At 43.8% G+C, this 22909-nt stretch overlaps 1 protein-coding gene across 1 annotated transcript in view; it reads right to left on the reverse strand.

Annotated features, from left to right (window-relative positions):
* Positions 1–22909, reverse strand: part of LOC147708561 (chitin synthase chs-2-like) — a 709679-nt gene that overhangs the window by 73185 nt on the left and 613585 nt on the right. Inside the window, exon 13 of the mRNA XM_086925750.1 lies at positions 6349–6742. Coding sequence (XP_086781876.1) covers positions 6349–6742 — 394 coding nt within the window. The remainder of the gene's footprint in view (positions 1–6348; positions 6743–22909) is intronic.

The raw sequence follows: 22909 nt of genomic DNA on the forward strand, positions 1-22909 counted from the left end.
AGGGTAACCAATGCAAGTGATGTGTCTCAGAACCTTCATGGGGCCCATGCCCATCGGAGACCTTTACGGATCAGGAGACTTTCTCCACATTTGAATGATTTCCTTGTTAGCTGAATTGTTGTTTACTTCCCAGCTCCTGTCTCCTATTAATTCTGTACTTTCATTGTTTACCACTCAATTCCCTACCTCCGTGTAGAGGAAAGGAGGGTATGTTGTGACTTCACTGTGGTCGCACCCCTGCGCCACAGTGGAATGTCCCGACACTGAACGTTCGACGGTGAGTTGTGCTGGTTCCCGAGTCAGTGAGGCTTCGCTGGCGGAAGGAAACAGGCGTGCTGGTGTTGTGTTGTACTTAATAAACTACAGTGAACTCAAGGCTGCCTCTGTTCATTGTTTACCTGCCTACAACATTATTTCTTAAGTGTTTTTTATGTATCTGACAAAAGAATGAAAATATGTTCTGCTCCTGTCTCTAGCCAGAAAGGTGCAGGGCTTTGATATATTTTAAAGCGCATCGCTTACCTCTGCCACTCCTTACATATGTCTGTTGACATTTGCAAGAGTTCCTCTAAAGCCTTTTTGTTGGTGTGCTGTTTTTGTCCATGGGATTCATAGATATGATACTCTCCATGAATGCATGTAGTGTTTTTTAGTCTAAGGGTGCACGACTGCTACGTATGCATGGATGCCTGTAATGTGTTACTCTGTGTTGCATGAATGTCTGCAGATCGGATGCACGGTGGACAAGCTCCTCTATGTATGCATATGTGAATGTGTCTGCAGTATGAGTTGTCCTGCATGTTAATTATTTGATTTTTCTATAATGGTCGGAGCGGACGTAATACATTCCCAAGTTTAAGTTAAAGTAACTTTATCAAAAGTAGCTCTGTAAACTGCACCTTTTGCATGATCACACGAGTTGCCATATAGCCACAGGCTGTCGAGCTTCCAGCCATCTTGACGGCACGAGAAGTGTTCACATGCTGCTCCATGCTCAGGGTTAGCTCGACCTCTCTCTCCCTAGGATCATTGTACACGCTCACATTGTCCAGGGGTCTCACTAATGTTTCCACCCAGCGCAATAACACCCAGTGCACTGTGCGTATGTATGTGGAATATGAGGAATCGCTCGGCCAATCAGCTCCCCTGAAACTCAACCATGAATTACAAGTGTGAGCTTGTAGCCCCTGAGAGCTGAGATGCGGAGTGTCCAGACAAGGGCCAGGAATGTCTGCCCGCTTGCATGGCGAAATGGTGGTGTGGGAAATAAAATGTGTGCTTCCAAACCCACACACCTTATTCAAACTACAGCAGGAGGGGGGCGAGAACAAAGTGAACATGGGCAATGGAAGGGGGTGGTAACAAAGTGAATATGGACAACGGGAGGGGGCGGGAAGAAAGTGAACACGAAAAAATGGAGGGGGCAGGATCAAAATTAATATAAACAATGGAAGGGGGCGGGAATAAAGTGAACATGAACAACGGGAGGGGTGGGAACAAAGGCAACCCAAACAACAGTAGGGGGAAAAAGTGATCATGGACAACGGGAGGGTACGGGAAGAAAGGCAACACAAACTAGGGTGGGAGGGTGGCAGAAACAAAGTCAACACTGATGGTGTTCAAAGATAGAAGCAGAGCTCAGAACACAAACAGGGAAAAGAAAAAGTAGTGCGTGGACACTATGTATGGCGCATATCCAAAGGATCCATGAAGCACGGTCAGTATCCAGGGAGGGAACAAAACAACTCAAGGCAGTACAAATGTACTCTGTTTACAAATAAATCATATGGAATTTGTAAAGGTGGACCAAGCAACCAAAGAAAAGCAATGGGTGTGTGGTGGGTGTGTTCAAACTCCACAGAGGGATTACAGCATGCCTTGCAGAGCAGCGGATGTGCTCTGCCTCTAGCCGCGACCTAAAAAGAGAGAGGGAAGGGTACGCTTAAAGACAACAGCAAACACTAAGTTCTTGCCTTTAATTTCAACTGACAGAGTTCTTTAGAGTTTAGTAGAACTGTTGAACTGACAAAACTGGGTGTTTCACCTGTCCAGCCAAATCGTAATTTCTCCACCTCAGTTAAAAGTGGGGTAAGTGCCAGGATCTGTGATGTGAGAGTTTCAGCTTATTCTGCTGATCAAAACCTCTTTCCGGCCACATATCTGCCACATGGTAGCCTGACCAATGTGTCTGAAACCAAGCTAGGGTTGTACTGGTCTACAGGGTAATCAGACAGCGCCCGATGGGCTGGTCTGACAGGTCTGCGTATGGGCCCATTTTTTGGGCTATTTGTGGGACTGTAATATGGTCTGCTGGGCCGGTATTTACTGTTGATTTCCCTAACATTAAAACAAACATTGCCTTCAGCAAGCCCAAATCCAGGTAGTCTTCCATAACTTGCAAACACATATCTACTGTGTCTTTAGAAGTTCAAAACTGCCGCTATTAGCAAACATGGGCTACTTTTTTAACTATCTAGTTCACTAATGGTAGACACTTTTATTGTGTTGGCCAAGCCTAGTTTCCTTTCCAGTCCGACCCCGAATCCAGCTCTATTGAGGGCAAGCTTTTCAAAGCATATTTTCCTTGTCTGGGACCTACAGGGATGAGAATTCATCAGTGGCCTCAATGCGGAGAGAAAATTCCCTGGGCATTATGGCCTGTCTCTGAAAACGATTCTAAACTCCATTGCAAGCCTTCAAACAGTTTCAAAATATTTCACCACATCTCCACCATTCTTAGCAACCTACATTCACTACCATTAGAGCCCAAAATTACATTCAAGATCAGCACCTGGCTTCCAAATCAGGATATGGAGCATACATCTTTATCAACAACAGCACAATCAGTTAGCTCTTTGTTAGCAAGCTGATCCCAAAAGTCACTTACTCGTACTGCCTTACTATATATACACGCGTACACATTTTTTTATCAATTTTTTACCACATCCATTGTGATATCCTTACTTTGAAGATGTATGTAAAGTGAAGCAATTCACTGCAATTCATTTGTAGGCTCACATTTTTAAGAATAGTCGAGAAATAACAACTGCATTGTCTATATTCCTCAACATACAATGTCCCCCTTCCCTACAGTAATTTAATGCCCTTTCCTGCTCGTTGCTCTTATGTATTTCTTTTCATGTTCCTCCAAAGGTGAAGTTATGTGGCTGTTACATTTCTATAACTTGCAAAGGCAACGAAAACCCTCGGAAATTGTAGTGCGCAAACAAACTATACAATAAATGCCTTTGAAAAATGGAAACAAAGTTGAGTCAATGATGGGCTATAGTGGGGTAATAAAATGACTGCTGAAGTTTGGTTAATTTTACATGTGGCTACTCTAGCGCGTGCCATTAGGATGGCTTAGTGAGCAGATATACAGGTTTGGGGTTAAATAATACTTACTAAGCAAAGATGTGTTTGGGTAAAGAATTGAGGAGGGACATTTCTAATGATGGGGTTGTGTATGTATGTGTTGGAACGCTCAAGCAATATTTGTAGCCCTCAAGAAAGAAGTAAGGCCCAGATGCAGGAAGCTAAAAAACCGCTCGCAAAGGGGCAGATTCCCAGAATCTGCCCCTTTGCGACCGGTATTTTTGCATTTGGGATGCATCATCCCAAATGCAAAAATCGCAAATCAAGAATTCGCTAAATTGTGATTACTTGCATTTAAGGAATCTCAAATTGAGATTCCTTAAATGCAATGCATCAAAGTTAAAAAATGTGCGATTTCGCCAATAGGAGTGGCAAACTACCATGAAGTTCAACTTCAGGTAATTTGCAAAAACTTTGAAAATTGCATTTTGTGCATTTTTCAAAGTTTCATGTTGCGCACACATGTGCACAGATCAATTTCAGGGGTGCAACAGGGTGTCCTTTGGACACCCCTGCACCCTTGAAATCGCATTCTCAATTTGCAATTCGCTAATTGCGATTCGCAAATTGAGAATGTCTTCCCATTCATTCCTATGGACCTCTAAGCCCATAGGAATGAATGGGGAGGTATTCCTTAATTGCGACTCGCAATTTGCGAGTCGCAATTAAGGAAATTTAAGAATTCGCTATTTTTTGAGCGAGTCCTTCTTGCATAGCATTTTGCTATTCCTTATTAGCGACTCCTTATTTTTCGCTAATAAAGAATCGCAAAATGGATGCTTGATGCATCTGGGGGTAAATCTATTGGAAGTTCCAAAAGGCACAGAGATACTACTTTGGTGAAACATTGTTTGAGATTAAAGAGATTGCTGTTTGATTTAACAAGGTATTGTGAATGGCACTTATCTTAAACTACTTTTAATTTAATTTTATTAAGGGAAGAATAGATATCAAATACAAATTGGCTACAGGAAACGTAAGGTGTTTTTTTTACTTTGGATACAGAAGCATTCTGTAATCAATTAGGAATCGCCGAATCTTTCATTCAAAGCGTACACTGTGCTCTTAGAAGTCGTTTTGTTAATTGTAAAGGTATAGTAGATTTGTGTAAATCTCAGCAAAACACAATATGTTTCTTACACACATAGAATATGGAAAGTGAAATTACTGTGCACTGACATCTACCTATCCCAATCACCGCCACCACCTCAGTACTGGTATGATTGTTTATGAACAGGACTGGACAGAACCAGTAGTTTTACTTTCAGAAGAAGACATTTCAGACCCTGGAAATGTTAGGTTTTTGCAACTGGTATTCTGTGTTGAAAGTGTTTGGGCTATACAGAGGCCTCCTCCACGCCATCTCCCTGTGTGAATAGGAACTCAAGGAATAAGAAATGCACCAATTGTTGACATTAGGGAGAAGAGATACTGTGCTTCAAGGGGCGTTTGTGCATGGATTCCCACCATATTATGCACAAGAGAACGAGATTTGACTAGCAAGGAGATAATGGGGGCCAGCAGTGTAAATCGGTTAGCAGACAACTATTCCAGGCAAACAGTACCCACATAAATGTACACCAGGTAAGATCGACTACTGTAACACTATGGAATGTATATCATTTGATATATTAGATCAGCCTGAAAGTGAGAAAATACATTATTTACGTATAGCAAACCTCCCTAATTCCTTGAACACTGCCAACCAAACGCTTCCTATTTCCTATGAATGGGTGCAATACTGAGTACACAAACAGACTCCATTGACACATAGATAAGATGTCTGGTCAAATGTGGTGGGTCCCACGTGATGCAGTGGTATGGATGTGTTGGGCGGAATTCATGAAGGTTAGGAAAACACAGTTAATTCTTAGAAGACTGGAAAAGCAACTCAGGAGTCCAGGGCTGCTCTGGAATACAGGATCTAGGAGGGTGTTCAGACTGTGGATAGATGGGTAGCAAGGACCTTTCTTGGGCCTTCCCTGGAATTGAAATAGGCACTTTTACATATCTCATTGTAGAGAGAGGCTACCACTATATCTTGCGCACATTTCAGGCACAAGAGGTGCTGTCTAGGTGGTCAGCCTTATTCTAATACCAACCAATAACACCCCTGTCATCACCATCAGCAACACACTTTACAGCCCCACCTAATTCACTACTACCCTCTCCCAGACAGAATACAGTGGAACCTCTTCATCATTCTCTATGCACCATCCAGAGAGACCATCCAGTCATACTCGCCTCTCCTAAACACTTAATCTTCCGAGTCACTACCTAGTATCCAGTGAACTACCATATCTTTCAGCCACTGCATCACACCCACAGGCACCCTTCCCAGACTGCTTGATCATAAACCTTCCAATCTTCCCAGTTTCCTCCATCTTCTTGATTTCCAGTTACTGTCTTCCTTACAACACCTTTATTATAGACCAAATAGCTTTTACTCCAGACTCCACTCTACCATGCCTTCTTCATCCTCGCCACCCATAGTTCCCTTTGATATCCAAGTGGGCTAGATGATGGGTCTTTCCAGTAGGAAGATTGTGAGCTACTAGGTATCTGTTATGGAACACCAGATCAGTGCTTAATTTGAGATGGTGGGGCACACCCGCATTTATTTGTGGGGACAGGCACTTATTTTTCCTCATCAAACTTTAACCGAGAGGAAAAGACTGAAACACACAAGAGGGGAAAGAAGGTAAAAGACAACGATGGAAAAACAGTGTCAAAGAAAAATAAAGCACAGGACCAAACCCTCGACCTACTGGCAGCATCAAGTCAATGATGGAATGCTACTGGCTTACCATTTAACTATTACATTCTGTTGCAGGTCATATTTTCTTGTTAATTTCAAAAAGAGATTAATTCAAATGTAGGTTACTAATCAGTTAAGCCAGAATGGATAATAATCAAGCAAATTGAGGGGTCCATAAAATTAATGTCTCACATGCAACACTATCCTTTCTTTACCTTTTCTGAGGTGAAGTTTCTTCTAATCGAGACGCAAGGGATTCCTTTATCCTGGTCATCAGTTCATTGTTTTTATTGTGAACCTTCATCTCAATGTCCCAGCAGAAGCATCGCCATTTCTTCCAGTACCGTGCATGGGCCTTCGACTCTTCTTTCTTCTCTTCTTTTGGTGTAGATGTCTCTCGCGTGCCCCAAGAGACCACATGTAAGTTAGCCATTGAGTAGATGGTCAGAAGAAGGTAGCCGCTAGGAACACAGATAATGTACAGCAGCCCATAGATCAGCAGATGGAACTCTTTTGGGTGCAGCATTGCTGTTATTATGTACAAAAGACTCATGAAAATGAGAAACAATCCAGTGGGAGTCATGAAAGTTTCCTCCTGAACCATGTCACCTGCAAAAACAACAAACAAGAGCAAAGTGTGAGGACATCAACACTAACAAACACATATCTATTTATTTATTTATAAACACTCCTGCCGAGCAATTAGAAATTGTGATATTTATACACAGCACATGTAGTATTAATGAAATTTCAAAAGCAAATATAAGAGCAAAAAGGTCCAAATTATATCCAATAAATTTTCCAGACTCCCGGGTCTTGCAATACATTAATCCGTATTTTAATTCAATTCGCAAAGTTCAATCCAGGCGATGTTCAATTCCAAGTTCCAATCCAAAGTTCAAGATACAATGTTCCAAATTATAGTCAAAAAACTCCCAAAGAAAACAATCACTGCAGCCAACACGTGTTTCGTAGGGCATTAATCTCATGCCACATAACTTCCTCAGGGCTGCAAGCCAAAATAATAAAACAATAGTAAATATTACTAACATTGGTCTATAATGAAAGTGTACTCTTAATAAAATCACCACCTAAGTGAAGAAAACATAGTACCCATGTTCATGTGACAAAATCAAAATACAGTTTTGTGACAGTCCCGGTGTCAACAGTATAATAACAGCAAAACATTCCGAAATATTACCAAATCCAAAAGAATATATGAATAAGTACCTAACTCACAAAAAATGATGTTACCAACATTATTAGACTCTTGCTAGAAGGTAAATATATATGAAAATAACACTTAGTGGAAAGACATGGAGAGACTCTCAGTTTTGTCACCTACGTCCATCTCATATTTTCTCAATAACAAGGATGCATTATCTCTCTCAAAAGCATAGATTGACGCAAGCCCTTATAATATAACATCTAAATGTGGAATACACATGTATACTCTAATGAGGAGTCACAAGGCTGGGTATAACACATGCTTAATTAAGTGGGAAATCACTAAGCTGAAGATAACAGCAAATAGTAGTAGTGTCCACCAAAGGACAGTCTGTATTATCTTTTCACTCTATTCTTGGTTCCTCACGATTATCATTATCATTAATCGATTCCAGAGTTTGCAGTAACTAAAATAGAGAGTCATGTTATTAGACTCATATTTCTTAGAGGCATCCGAACAGTATCTGTATTCAAAGGATTCCCTTACCAATATCTCGGCGCGAAGGGGTTTAATTTCAATTAACTTTCAATGTCCAAAATATGACTTCTCTGCACCATATCTTCTTTAACAGGTTCTAAAATACAAGAACCCAAGTTTAAAGGACCCGCTGCCAGTTGCTATCTCGTATGTTCCCCATTACCGTCAGTGTAACCCTTACCTGTATCCCCCTTCCGAGGACTCCAAGTATCCCGTGTTCGACTCTATCGAGTGTCGGCGTCTTCTGCGGGCGCCATGTTAAGTAAATAAACACTACAAAAACGGAGCGTAAATCGCCGCCATATTGAAATAGGTTTCCGCGTTAGTAAAGAATGTTAGCTGTCATACTAAGAGTCACTGTTTATCATTAAGCTCATGTAGTAAATGAATTAATCAGTAAGGAATAAACTTTATCAGGAGCTACTCTTATTTAACATAAAAAACAGCGTCTTCCCCAAGTATCATGTAAAGGAAGTACCTGAACTGGTAATAGTGAAAATTCGGTTCTCATGGTGTCGCCATCTTTAAATGGTTAAAACCTCACAGAGTTAGGGTTTATATGGCCAAACAATATAAATTTAAACGTGAAGATTTCAGAAATAACATAATTTCTGTTATAAGGGTTATCACTAGGTATCACGAAAATGAAATGCAAATATTAACAAATATACTATACAATTTAACCATGTATGTGTACACTAAGTAATCTACTCATCATAATTAATAAGGTGATTTACATACGTGGTGACATTGCTTTGAATCTCCCATAACTTTCCTATGTACTTTGCTACATATAAAGCGAGGGTGTTATGGCATTAGCATTCAAGTTCCTCAGGTATCAACTTAAAACTATTTACAAAACAATTTAAACTGAATAAGCAATTTTACAGACTACAAGCCCGATCACAAACATCAATAGCATCTTTTAACTCATAGAATTTCATCATAATTAGTCTCCCAGAAAATACTGTAATTCTGTGTCAAAATTGAGCCCTTCTTCTACGGCCCGAAGGACCATAATCCACCGGGCCTCTCTTCGTCTCAATTTTAATAGTCTGTCTCCTCCACGTCTGTCAAGGATTACATGTTCTATCCCATGGAAGGAGAATTTATGGTTGTCAGAGTCATGTCTATTCTGAATAACATGTGAGGCTATGGGGTACCTAGTGTCACCATTCTTGAGTGCCCGGTAATGCTCTACCATCCGGTCCTTAAGTCTTCTGACCGTACTTCCCACATAAATCTTCCCACACATGCAGGCAATAACATAAATAACAAAGGTAGTTTCACAATTGATGAAAGAATCAATATAAAAGATACCTGTATTATTGTATTCAAATTTCACAACCTTTCTTTTGGCCCACCAACATGAGCTACAGTTTCCACAGTAGTGGAATCCCTTCGGACGAATTCGCAACCATTCACTTTGTACAGGATGAGATATTGGTTTAGGATAACTCGGGCTAACAATATTGGCAATGGATAATCCCTTCCTGAACGTAATACTAGGTCTTTCCGTTAGGTAAGGTTTTAAATCTTTATCAGAATGTAATAAATGCCAATATTTCCTCATAATCCCATAGAGTTTGTTACTTCCAGTGCCAAAATACGTAATCATTCTGATCTTTTGGCTCTTGCCCATAGTCTCATTCTTTTTCTTTGATACCAAGGTATCTTCTCGTTTGAGTGTCTGTACCTTTCTGACAGCCTTGGTCACAATTGTACTTTCATATCCTCTATTTTTGAATCTAATTGCCATATCTTTGACATTAGCATCAAAGTCCAAATCTTTGGAGCAATTTCTTCTTGCTCTAATCATTTCCCCATATGGGATAGAATTGATCTGGCTCTTAGGATGGCAACTGTCAGCTCGTAGAAGTGAATTACAGCTTGTCTCTTTCCGAAACATACGGCTATACAGTTTATCCTCCTCAACAAACACTTCAATATCAAGAAAGGTCAATCTTTCCTTGTCATGCTGTGTCGTGAATGTCATATTTAAGTCATTGGTATTAAGAAACTTAAAGAAAGACTCTAGTTCCTCTGTCGTACCTCTCCAGAATAACAAGCAATCGTCAATGAATCTACCCCAGTAGTATATATGGTCTATCCATTGGCTGCCCTTGGCGCCCCAAATCCACTCCGCCTCCAGTCTCCCCATAAAGAGGTTCGCGAAGGACGGAGCAAATTTGGAACCCATCGCAGTCCCCGTCCTTTGTCTATACCAGGTAGATTCAAAGAGAAAGTAGTTGTTCTCTAGAACCAGTCTTGTCATCTCGAGCAACATAGATGAGTGGTCTAAATATGAAGCTGGTCGGTTATTCAAAAAGCTCTCAATAGCTGAGATACCTTTATCGTGATCAATATTGGAATATAACGACACTACATCAAGGGTCGCTAAGATCATGTCATTATCCCAAGCCACATCATTCATAATATTGAGGACATGTTTAGTGTCCTCAATATGCGAGGGTAAATTCTGCACAAATGGTCTCAAGTATGAGTCCACAAATTGAGACAACCTTTCCGTAGGGCCACCGATGCCCGAAATAATCGGTCTCCCTGGTGGTCTTTCCCTGTCCTTATGTACTTTGGGCAGGCAATACATACATGGGGCCTTGGGTGATTGAATTTTAAGAAAAAGATATTCATCATGATCAAGTAAACATTTGTCATACCACTCTTTAAGTTTTTTATTTATTCTGTCTTTTACCATCTCTAAAGGATTAGCAACCACTTTCTCATAATATTTGTCATTACCCAATTGAGATAAAACTTCATTGTTATAATCACTGCGGTTCATAACGACAACGTTGCCACCCTTATCAGCACTACGTATTATCAGATTAGGATGATCAGTCAATTGTCGCAGTGCCTCCCTTTCTTCTATCTTTAGATTGTCTGGGAATGTTTTTCTATGTTGTCGTTCTTTAGAAATCAAATTGTCAATCTCAAGAGTAACAGCTTTGTAAAATGCATCAATAACATTGCCAGTGGACAACTGTGGTGTCCATTTTGACTTATCCTTGAAACCACTTCCTTGAGCAGCACCTGGATTAATTTCAAGATCTCTTAATAAAGAGTTCATAGTAACTGGGTCATCTTCAGATTCCGTGAGAGATAACAACAGTCTTGTATCATAAAGATCTTGGATAGTGATATCAGTGAGTATTGGTTTATTAGCAGTATCCACTCTAACATGTTCTTTCTGAGAAAAAAACTTTTTCAACTTGAGTAAACGAACAAATTTATACAAATCAATCTTTGCAACATACCAATCAATATTCTTGGTTGGACAATACCCAAGTCCTTTTTTAAGCACATTCTTCATACTCACAGACAATTCGATAGAAGATAGGTTGATCACATCAATCTCATTAGTTTCTGAATTTATTTCCTCCATGATCTGAGTCTCTCTCTCATCCCTGGGGCCACCTCTCCTGCGTCTGCCACGGCTCCCTCTCCTTGTCTTGTAGTTGGAATATTGCCAAATCTCCCTCCTGTGTCTCGACTCCCTCTTTTGAACCTCTGTACTTCCACTAAAAAATTATTGTTATTTGCAGCATCTCCACTAGGAACAATGGGAGCATCTGTAGAGCCTCCATCTGTTGATATACTACTCGAAGAGGTATTCACAGCTGAGCTAAGTGGTGTCAAATTCCTCCTATGTCCTTGTCCTGTTTGAAAAAGATAGTCAAATTTACGCGCAAAAGTAAAAACCCTGCCAGCTGTGTAGTCTTGCTCATCCCTTTTCAGTTTACGCGCTTTTCTTCTCTTAATATCTGCCTGAAGATTAGTCAAAATCTCGTCTAACATATTATAGTTTTTCATGGTTGCCTCAGGTAGATTTAGTAGTTTAATTTCGTCCTCACACGTTTTAATCTCAACTAAAAGCTTTTCAATCTTGCGTTCAGCATTGTCAATAAGTATCCTGATTAGGTTACATGAGCTAGTGGTTAATTCATGCTCCCATTTGTCCAGTAAATCAGGCTCTAAATCTTCATAGGTTGGCATTATGGTAGATCTCAGACCTCTTGGAATGCGGTTTAGATTCAGATATTGTTTTAGTGTTACCGCATCCCACCATTTATTAAGTTCAGCTCTCTTAAGTTTTTCTAATCTGATGAATTTGGCTCTAAGACCTTCCTGTTTTGCTGGTGTCGTAGAGGCTACTGCTACATTCACAGATGAGCCAGTACTCAAATTTCTGAATAGATCCAGTGCTTCTTGTTCCCTATTCATTGTTATTACAAAAGCCACTGCGGCAGCCCAACCCAATTAATAAATGAACGAACTAGCAGGTAACAGGGTATTAGGGCGCACAGCTGAGTGTGGCTGTAAGTAAAGTACCCACGTATCTAAGTGAATTGCTACTAGGCCGGAAAAGGGAGGTTACCCAACCCCCTCTAAACCTCAAGGACACGTCCCAGAGAAAAGCTTATAAACACTCCTGCCGAGCAATTAGAAATTGTGATATTTATACACAGCACATGTAGTATTAATGAAATTTCAAAAGCAAATATAAGAGCAAAAAGGTCCAAATTATATCCAATAAATTTTCCAGACTCCCGGGTCTTGCAATACATTAATCCATATTTTAATTCAAATCGCAAAGTTCAACCCAGGCGATGTTCAATTCCAAGTTCCAATCCAAAGTTCAAGATACAATGTTCCAAATTATAGTAAAAAAACTCCCAAAGAAAACAATCACTGCAGCCAACACGTGTTTCGTAGGGCATTAATCTCATGCCACATAACTTCCTCAGGGCTGCAAGCCAAAATAATAAAACAATAGTAAATATTACTAACATTGGTCTATAATGAAAGTGTACTCTTAATAAAATCACCACCTAAGTGAAGAAAACATAGTACCCATGTTCATGTGACAAAATCAAAATACAGTTTTGTGACAGTCCCGGTGTCAACAGTATAATAACAGCAAAACATTCCGAAATATTACCAAATCCAAAAGAATATATGAATAAGTACCTAACTCACAAAAAATGATGTTACCAACATTATTAGACTCTTGCTAGAAGGTAAATATATATGAAAATAACACTTAGTGGAAAGACATGGAGAGACTCTCAGTTTTGTCACCTACGTCCATCTCATATTTTCTCAATAACAAGGATGCATTATCTCTCTCAAAAGCATAGATTGACGCAAGCCCTTATAATATAACATCTAAATGTGGAATACACATGTATACTCTAATGAGGAGTCACAAGGCTGGGTATAACACATGCTTAATTAAGTGGGAAATCACTAAGCTGAAGATAACAGCAAATAGTAGTAGTGTCCACCAAAGGACAGTCTGTATTATCTTTTCACTCTATTCTTGGTTCCTCACGATTATCATTATCATTAATCGATTCCAGAGTTTGCAGTAACTAAAATAGAGAGTCATGTTATTAGACTCATATTTCTTAGAGGCATCCGAACAGTATCTGTATTCAAAGGATTCCCTTACCAATATCTCGGCGCGAAGGGGTTTAATTTCAATTAACTTTCAATGTCCAAAATATGACTTCTCTGCACCATATCTTCTTTAACAGGTTCTAAAATACAATACAGATACTGTTCGGATGCCTCTAAGAAATATGAGTCTAATAACATGACTCTCTATTTTAGTTACTGCAAACTCTGGAATCGATTAATGATAATGATAATCGTGAGGAACCAAGAATAGAGTGAAAAGATAATACAGACTGTCCTTTGGTGGACACTACTACTATTTGCTGTTATCTTCAGCTTAGTGATTTCCCACTTAATTAAGCATGTGTTATACCCAGCCTTGTGACTCCTCATTAGAGTATACATGTGTATTCCACATTTAGATGTTATATTATAAGGGCTTGCGTCAATCTATGCTTTTGAGAGAGATAATGCATCCTTGTTATTGAGAAAATATGAGATGGACGTAGGTGACAAAACTGAGAGTCTCTCCATGTCTTTCCACTAAGTGTTATTTTCATATATATTTACCTTCTAGCAAGAGTCTAATAATGTTGGTAACATCATTTTTTGTGAGTTAGGTACTTATTCATATATTCTTTTGGATTTGGTAATATTTCGGAATGTTTTGCTGTTATTATACTGTTGACACCGGGACTGTCACAAAACTGTATTTTGATTTTGTCACATGAACATGGGTACTATGTTTTCTTCACTTAGGTGGTGATTTTATTAAGAGTACACTTTCATTATAGACCAATGTTAGTAATATTTACTATTGTTTTATTATTTTGGCTTGCAGCCCTGAGGAAGTTATGTGGCATGAGATTAATGCCCTACGAAACACGTGTTGGCTGCAGTGATTGTTTTCTTTGGGAGTTTTTTGACTATAATTTGGAACATTGTATCTTGAACTTTGGATTGGAACTTGGAATTGAACATCGCCTGGATTGAACTTTGCGAATTGAATTAAAATACGGATTAATGTATTGCAAGACCCGGGAGTCTGGAAAATTTATTGGATATAATTTGGACCTTTTTGCTCTTATATTTGCTTTTGAAATTTCATTAATACTACATGTGCTGTGTATAAATATCACAATTTCTAATTGCTCGGCAGGAGTGTTTATAAGCTTTTCTCTGGGACGTGTCCTTGAGGTTTAGAGGGGGTTGGGTAACCTCCCTTTTCCGGCCTAGTAGCAATTCACTTAGATACGTGGGTACTTTACTTACAGCCACACTCAGCTGTGCGCCCTAATACCCTGTTACCTGCTAGTTCGTTTATTTATTTATTTATTTCAAATCCAAGCTACCCCGGCCAAGGCTCTTACTAAAGTTGGTCCATTATCACTGAATGTTATTTTGATACCCCTAGATAAGCACCTGCTTAAGAACAATTTGCTTGCTTAACCCAGTTCTACAATTCTTCTCAACATAAGTTACAAGTTTATTTCAGAAGCCTTTGCCTGTATCAACCGTTAGTGTACAAAAGTATACACAACAATTAAAACAAACTTAAAAATAACATTTATTTCAAATAGTCCGATATGCTTAAAAATATTTGGCTACACTGGCAATACTAAAAGTATGCTTCTTAGAGGTATCAGACCACAATTTGACCACAGGCAAGTTAGTAATAAATCAATCAAACTACAATCTAAGAATGGGAGTGTATAGCAGATTGATATGTTTTTAAGTACTTCAAGGTTTTTGCAGCTTTTATAATGTTTCGGCCTCCTTCTTGTGTAATGCGTTTTTAAATATGCACGTATGCGAAGTTGTGTGCACCCACCCGTGGTCAATTACGTGCTAAATAAAAACCTACAGACTACCTCACTGTCTTTTCAGGCAGGATCCCAAGAACACAAATGTTACTAACGAATTAGCAGAGTAAAGGAGGTGTCTATCGACTTTCTTGGGCTGCCCCAGAAATATTTAAGTAACATACATTTCTTTCCAAGAACATTGCCTTCCTGGACCTAGTCATGTTTAAGTCTTTCACCTTTCTAGATCAGATAACGTATATGAGAACACCCCAGTCCTTTTGGCCAGCGTGCATCTAGAGTAAATATGGTTGTAAAGTTGTATGGGTAATGCACCAGCCATGGGGTTCCTCACAGCTTACATTCTCTATCTTCACACCTGCTTTAAAGGTTATTCAGTCTTCTCTTTACATTTAGAGAGACCCTCAACAAAAAACACAGATGGGTCCGAGATGACTCAGAAGATAATTGGTGGTGTAAATATTTGTATTAGGCCAATAGATAGTTGTCAGTGAGTCACTATGTTTTAAGCCCACTCCACAAATCTGTTGTGAGCTCTTGATCACATCTCTAGGACACCAGAGTTCCCAAACCTGCTGTACAAGCGAGGCAGCTAACTATGACAGTATATGCACTCTTTAATATGCCTTTGCTCCCAACATAAGATGTTTGCCAAAGTGGTTGTAATGTTAGAAAATGCAGCAAATGAGTAAGTTGGCCTATCTGAGCATTAAAACGTCTTAGGGCTGGAAAGGAATGATGCTGTTTTCAGGAGAGAAATTATGTACCTAGAAATAACTGCACAAATATCATATCTACAAATGTGTTCAGCGAACTGTAAATAATTGAGTTGCTGGTTATGGTGGTTAGGACCCTACTCAAGGAAAAACCACAATACTTATCAGGGGAAGTCACAAGCAATCCCCATATTTAACTGGTGCTAAACCATCTGGTGGTTTGGCATAGAGCAGGGAGGCTTAATTGAGAGGCAATGTGTAAACAGTAACACAGTGACAACACACCACAAAAGGATCCCACACCACGTGTAGAAGACTAGATTAATCTTTAATAAATAAAACAAGATCAAAATGACAAAAATTCAATCAGTAGAAACGGAGATATGCAGGTTTAAAGATTTTAGTGAAAATAGCACCAAAAAGAACAAAGTGCCAACTTTGGATATCTGGTCACGCTGACACCAGAAAAAGTTACAAGTTCAATTGACCGCGAGGGAGCATGGGCTGGCTACAGGCCCATCTAGATCCACTGAACAATAGTACCTTAAGTCCTGGCTGTGGACCATTGCGGGGTCACGGGCCAAGGATGCACCGTGCAGCTGAGTTGAAGCATCAGTTCTGAGCAGCTATGAAGCTGTGGTGCGAGAACCTGCGTCATCATAGAGGATCCCGTTGACGGGGGCTTGTGATGTGAGGGCCTTTGTCGGGGAAGCTTCACACAGCGGGGGTTTCAATGCTGGCTTTAGGATCGATGCAGAGTCCTTGTGCTCAGCAAAACTTTGCAGCAGAGGCGATGCATTGCCTCTGCTCGGGATTGTACAACGCAGCAGAGGAGATTCTGGATCCACAGATTGGCTCGCAGAGCATTTTCAGGCCCAGGTCTGGTGTGGCGCCAATTGGCAGGGTAGGATTCACAGATGGCAGAGGTGCTGGGTTTGAGGTCGTTGGTGCCTTCTGTCCCTGCAGCTCTTGTCAGGAGGCCAGCCAACTAGCCCTTGGGAGTCAATCTGGGGGCCTGGGTTCAACAGATGTAGGTCCTCACACAGGCGAGCACAGCAGGGCAGCAGTTCTTTAGAGCTCCTTAGATCAGCAGTCCAGCAGAGTGGTGGTCCTTTCAGCAGCACAGCAGTCCTTCTACCTGGCAGAGTATCCACAGGTTTAGAAGTGTATCGAATAGTTGGTGCATGAGGACCAAACATTTATACCTGGGCCTTCCATTGAAGTGGGAGAAGCTTCTAGAAGTTTTCTTTTGAAGTACACAGGCTTCCTGTCTCCCATGCCCTGATTCCAGACTATCTGACTGTGTACGAGGAATACACAGAGCCCACTGTCAGCTACATCCAGTCATGTGACCCAGAGACAGGCTACTGACACTGAATGGTTAAGGCAGGAAAATGCCAACTTTCTAATAGTAAGAATTCCAAAGGGCACATTGGTCAAGCACCCAACTGTCGGACTAAGATATGAGAAATTTTCTCCACAATAAACCACTTGTTGCTGAGTTATTCATTTAAACCATTTGATACCAATATTTTCAAAATTCTTATTTCATCAATTTTCCTCATGATTTTAGTCACTGCGGAGACAGCGTGATTACACCAAGATTCTTTATTCAACTTTCCTCTCTTTTTCCCCAAATCATGGGTTGCTCCTCGGGTCATATCCACTCTTGAGGCCCTTTTCAAGGCCCAGCAGGGTGCAGGCACCCTTCTCGTTAGTATCATCCTTCTCACACCTTCTCACTCACACTCTTCCGACTGTCTCTTTTTCAGAGAATACTCTGCTTTATGACTCGCCTATCCATCTACCTAACCCGCTCATACCATGCCTAGTGGCATCCGTGCCCTGACCATGCTGACTTCCATATGCTGTGGGACTCCCATCAGCCATCTGACTCCAACTAAGCTATGTACCCCAGTACCACCTAAGGGGGTCAAGAGGAGAATTCACCCTATTCATATTCACCCTCTTAAAAGAGACATGTACACTGGTGACCTAGTCATTAGATACACATAATCACTTAGAGTGTAGGAAGGGACCCCTATACATCCATCCTTCTTCTATCTGAATGTATACCTATATGTTGCCCCATCTATTGCACAAATACCCTGACTTTTTTGGAATGTAGATTGCTATACATGTTCAACTCTTTGTGTGGTTCATAATTCTATGTCAGGACCGGAGGCTTCAGATTATGCTATGTCTTCCTTCGCTTTATTAACATAAAGACTCCACAGCAGCTTAGGAAAATATATATAACAGTGAACAAAAAAATGCTTTAAGGCCTAAAGCATTTGACGGAACGTTTAACAGATCAAAAACAACAACTCCCAAGAGTCTCTTGTATATTGTCAGTCCATAGTCCTTCCATTCTGTCCATCACCGCTATAAAACCGGCCCTCTCTTCCTCTTCCTCCTCTTTCTTCACTGCTCCCGCAGCCAGATAAGTGCTTTTCATGTTTCCTTTATGAGATTTACTGGTTGTATTGTATGTACGATCGTTGGGGACTCGCCCCATGGTTTGTTTCCATTTCAGAGTCCCCGGTCGCGGGAACGTTCTACCGTTCCTACGCCATATTTCTTTCCCATTTGTGTGCGCTGACTAAAAAAGCCGCCAGGGGGCGCCCACACGTCTCGCCGACTCTTCGGCGCGCCTCCGCAGTTACAGGAGCCGCGCTGAGGAGTCTGCCTGCGCAGGAGCCAGCCCTTGCGTACCCCTCTGACACCTGGTGCTCCGGGTCTGTAATCCCTATTTCTGACGCCCCGCTGGGGTCTGTATTGCGGCGCTGACCGCGTGAAACGCCTTCGGGCGCATTTTGTGCACCTCCTTGGTTGTGTGTGGCTTGGCGCGCTTGAGGGGTACGGAGACTCGGTCCCGGCGAGGAGAGTCCGCGCGCTGGGGGGTCGGTGCAGCCCTACCTGCCACGTCCGTTGGCCCACAAAGTGATCGCAGTCAGTTGGTCTGCCCATACTCGAGGAATATCTCGATTAACACCCTCCTGGGTGCCTTTAGAGCTACTCCTGTGCTTCAGAATGGAAGGAGAGTACGAGGAAGAACCCTATTCCTACCTACAGGACGACGAATTCTACCAGGCGGTGGATAGCTCCATTTACCGCTGCGTGACGGAGGTGGTAGGGCCTATGGAGGACCGCCTCTCCGCCCGCATTGTGGAGGAATGCGCGAAGCTTGCGTCCGCGCATGTGCCTCCGGCTCCCGAACTCCCGGGGACATCAGGCGGATTGCCGCCCGCATCGAAAAAGCCCTGCAGGGAAGGCCCGTCCTCGGAGGCCCAAGGAGTGGACAGGGGCGCGTTTGAGCGTCTCCGGGACGCCTTTTTGGCAAAGGCAACGGCTGTGCCCCCTGCCCCCTTGGCGGACCCTGGTGCTTCGGGGGACGTCTCGACAGCCCCCGCTTCCCCTGTATACGACTCACCGGACACTGATGACGACGGGGAGTCGGTCCGCTCTTGGCTCCCGTCGTCCTCGGCCAAGGAACTGCCACGGGATGAGTCGGGCATGTTAGATCCGGACGAGATCGTCCACCCACGCTCCGCGGCTTGGACACCGGGGGAGACGGTGGCGAAATTCGTAGCAGGTCGGCTACGCAAGCCGTTGGAGAAGGAGGCAAGAGGTTGTCTGCGTGGAGAGTGCCCTCGACCAACTTTGGAGGGTAAGGTGGCCATGACTCCCGAGTTGGACACAAAAATGGCCACCTTCTTGGCGAAGTTTATGAAAGATCCCAGGAAAGGTATCGATCGGTCCTGGCGATCCTGCCAGGACAAGCTGCTGGATGCAGTGGGGCCTGCCACGAAGATCCTCGACATGGCGGAGGAGGCGAAGGCTAATGGCACCGTCATTTCCCCGGAGGTGCTTTCCAATTGGGCCCAAAGGGTTATTGTATTCCTAGGCAACGCCAATTGCGCCCTATCTACTAAACGGCGGCGTTCCCTTTTGATTAAATTGGACCCGAAGTTGGGGGATCTGGCCTCGTCGGAGGCGGGTGCAGTGGCCCAGGGAGGCCTCTTCGGCGAGCCCTTTATCAGGGAGCTAGGCAAGTTCGTGAACACGTTCACGTCGCTGGACAAGGCGCAGTCCAGCCTTAAACGGGTGTTTCACCAACGTTTCTCCGGAGGGGCCGGTCGCGGTAGGGGCCGCGCAACCGGCCGTGGCCAGCAAGCCAACAATAAGGGACAAGGCTCCGGCAGAGGCCAGTACCAGACCTCGGCAAACTTTAATAACTTCTACCCCACCAGAGGGCAACGCTTCGGCGGCAGAGGGTTCAAGAAGAATTCTGGACAAGGAAATGCCTCCGGTGAGTGTAGTTTGTTTAGATCAAGTTCCGATTGGAGGGAGGTTGGCAACCTTTTACGGGGAGTGGGAGTTGCTCACTGCCGACGCTTGGGTCTTGCAAACCGTACGTGGGTTCCACATAGAGTTCTACGACCAACCCACGCAAGCGGTGCCCCCACGTCCAATGGTGTTTTCAGAGTCCGACGCGCGGTTGATAGACGGAGAGGTCTCGGAACTGCTCCGCAAAGGGGCCATCCGCCTATCAACGTGCCATCCCAACGTTTTCCTCAGCAATGTCTTCTTAGTGGACAAGACAGATGGGGGCAAGAGACCTGTGATCAATCTCAAAGAATTCAACGGGTGGTTGATCTATCGACATTTCAAGATGGAGGGTATCCACCTCCTTCGAGTCGTACTCCTCCCTCGGGATTGGATGGTGAGACTGGATCTCAAGGACGCCTATCTGGTCGTCCCCATCCACCCGCCGCATCGTCGTTTCCTACAGTTTCTATGGAACGACAGGGTGTTCGAGTTCACCGCACTGCCGTTCGGTCTGTCGTCGGCCCCCTGGTGCTTTACGAAGGTGCTCCATCCGGTGGTGGAGTTTCTCAGGGGTCAGGGGGTTCGGATGTTGGTGTACTTGGACGACATCCTCCTCATGGGGCAGGTGTTGGCGGCCAGCTTCGGCAGGCCGTGCACCTTCTTCAGAAACTGGGGTTCGTGATCAACGGCTCCAAATCGGTTTTGGTTCCCACTCAAAAGATTACCTTCCTGGGTTTCGTGGTGGACTCGGTACAGGCGGTCTTGAGCCTGCCGGGTCGGAAAGTCGCGAAAATACGACACCTGCTTCGGCAGACGATCTCCAAAGATCGCACTTCTTTGCGCCATATCGCCAAGGTGGTAGGGCTTCTGTCGTCCTCCATCCAAGCGATTTTTCCGGGGCCCCTGCACTACAGGGCGCTCCAACGTCTCAAGGCTCAGCATCTACGACGTGGGATGAGCTACGATCAGTGGGTTCCTCTCACGGACAAAGTGAAGGAGGAAATGTCTTGGTGGCTGTCTCACATGGAGGCGTGGAATGGTCGGGCGATCTTCGGATCGGCCCCGGATCTAGTCATAGAGTCCGATGCCAGCAGGTCGGGCTGGGGCGCCCGGTGCGGGGATTTCTCCACCGGCGGCGCCTGGTCTTCAGAAGAACAACGATTGCATATCAACTGTTTGGAACTCCTGGCGGGCTCCTTCGCAGTCCGTTGCTGGACCAAGGATTCGGTCAAAGCCTGTGTCCTTCTGCGGATGGACAACGTTTCGGCGGTTCGTTATGTGAACCATCTAGGGGGTCCTCGTTCCCGCGCTCTGGCGGATTTGGCGAAGGACTTCTGGGACTACTGCCTGTCGAGACATATTGCGGTGACGGCGGAGTACCTGCCGGGTCAGGCCAATCAAGTAGCGGATTGGCATTCCAGGCACCTCAGGGATGCCAGTCAGTGGAAACTGGATCCGGAGGTCTTCCGGTGGTTACAAACACTCTGGGGTCCTTTTTCGGTGGACCTGTTTGCGTCCCGTCTCGACCACCAGCTGCCGCGTTTTTTCAGCTGGAGGCCGGACCCTCTGGTGGAAGCCACGGACGCCTTTCTACAGGACTGGAGTCGGGAAAGACCGTTTGCGTTTCCCCCGTTCTCCATGATAGTGCGGATGGCGGCCCAAGTACGCCGCCAAGGAGTGGAGTTGGTGTTGGTTACACCGCTCTGGAGGTCTCAAGTGTGGTTTCCGGTTCTTCTGGAACTTTCTTGGGATTTTCCAATCCTACTCCCCCTGTTTCCTCTGCTCCTGACAAATCTGGATCGGGAAACGCATCCTCTCATCACGCAGAGCTCTCTCCGCCTCATGGCATGGAGGCTCTCAGGAGACGCTGGTCGCTCCCAGGCCTTTCGGGGTCTGCTGAGCACTTGCTCTCCAAAGCATGGGCCGATAGTACGACGAAACGCTACAGATCCGCTTGGCTTAAGTGGATGCGTTGGTGTCTACGAAGGGATTTGGATCCCTTGGTCGCGGGCCTCGTTCCCGTGCTGAATTTCCTGGCTCATCTAGCCGACAAGGGCTTGGCCTACAGAACGATCAATGCGATTCGATCGGCAATTTCGGCAGGCCATGATAACATCGATGGCCACCCGGTAGGGGAACATCCTTTTGTTTGTCGGCTTTTGCGGGCTATTCGCCTCGCCTTGCCCCCTGAACCCAGGTACTCCGTCCTTTGGGACGTCAATTTGGTTCTCAACCTGTTCCTGTCCTGGCCGGCCAATTCCTACTTGTCGCTAAAGGAACTCTCGGCAAAGTTGGCCATGTTGTTATGTTTGGTTTCTTGTAGACGCGTATCTGACGTGCGCGCGCTGGATATGTCTGCACGCATTTTTTCCCCGGATGGGGTTACTTTTACCGTGGGCCGACGCACCAAAACGTCGTCGCGATCCATTTCCTATCCAGCTTTTCTAGACACTCCTAAGTTGTGTGTTGTGCAATGCCTCAAAGCATATGAAGACCTGACCTTGGAATTGCGCCCCCCGGGCGAACGTCAGTTGTTGATTGCCCTGCGGAAGCCACACAAAGCTGTCTCCTCCCCCACTATTGCTCGGTGGGTGCGTTGGGTCATGCAAGAAGCGGGCATCAATACGACTCTTTTTGGAGCACACTCTGCCAGAGGAGCCATGGCCTCTAAGGCGTTTTCGGTGGGTGCTCGCTTGGAGGATCTAATGCGAGCTGCGGATTGGTCCTCGGATTCCACCTTTAAGAGGTTTTATTTTAAGCCCGTGGTGGATTTGGCCCAGTT

This window comes from Lissotriton vulgaris, chromosome 6, assembly GCF_964263255.1.
Source record: "Lissotriton vulgaris chromosome 6, aLisVul1.2, whole genome shotgun sequence".
NCBI classification, from domain to species: Eukaryota; Metazoa; Chordata; class Amphibia; order Caudata; family Salamandridae; genus Lissotriton; species Lissotriton vulgaris.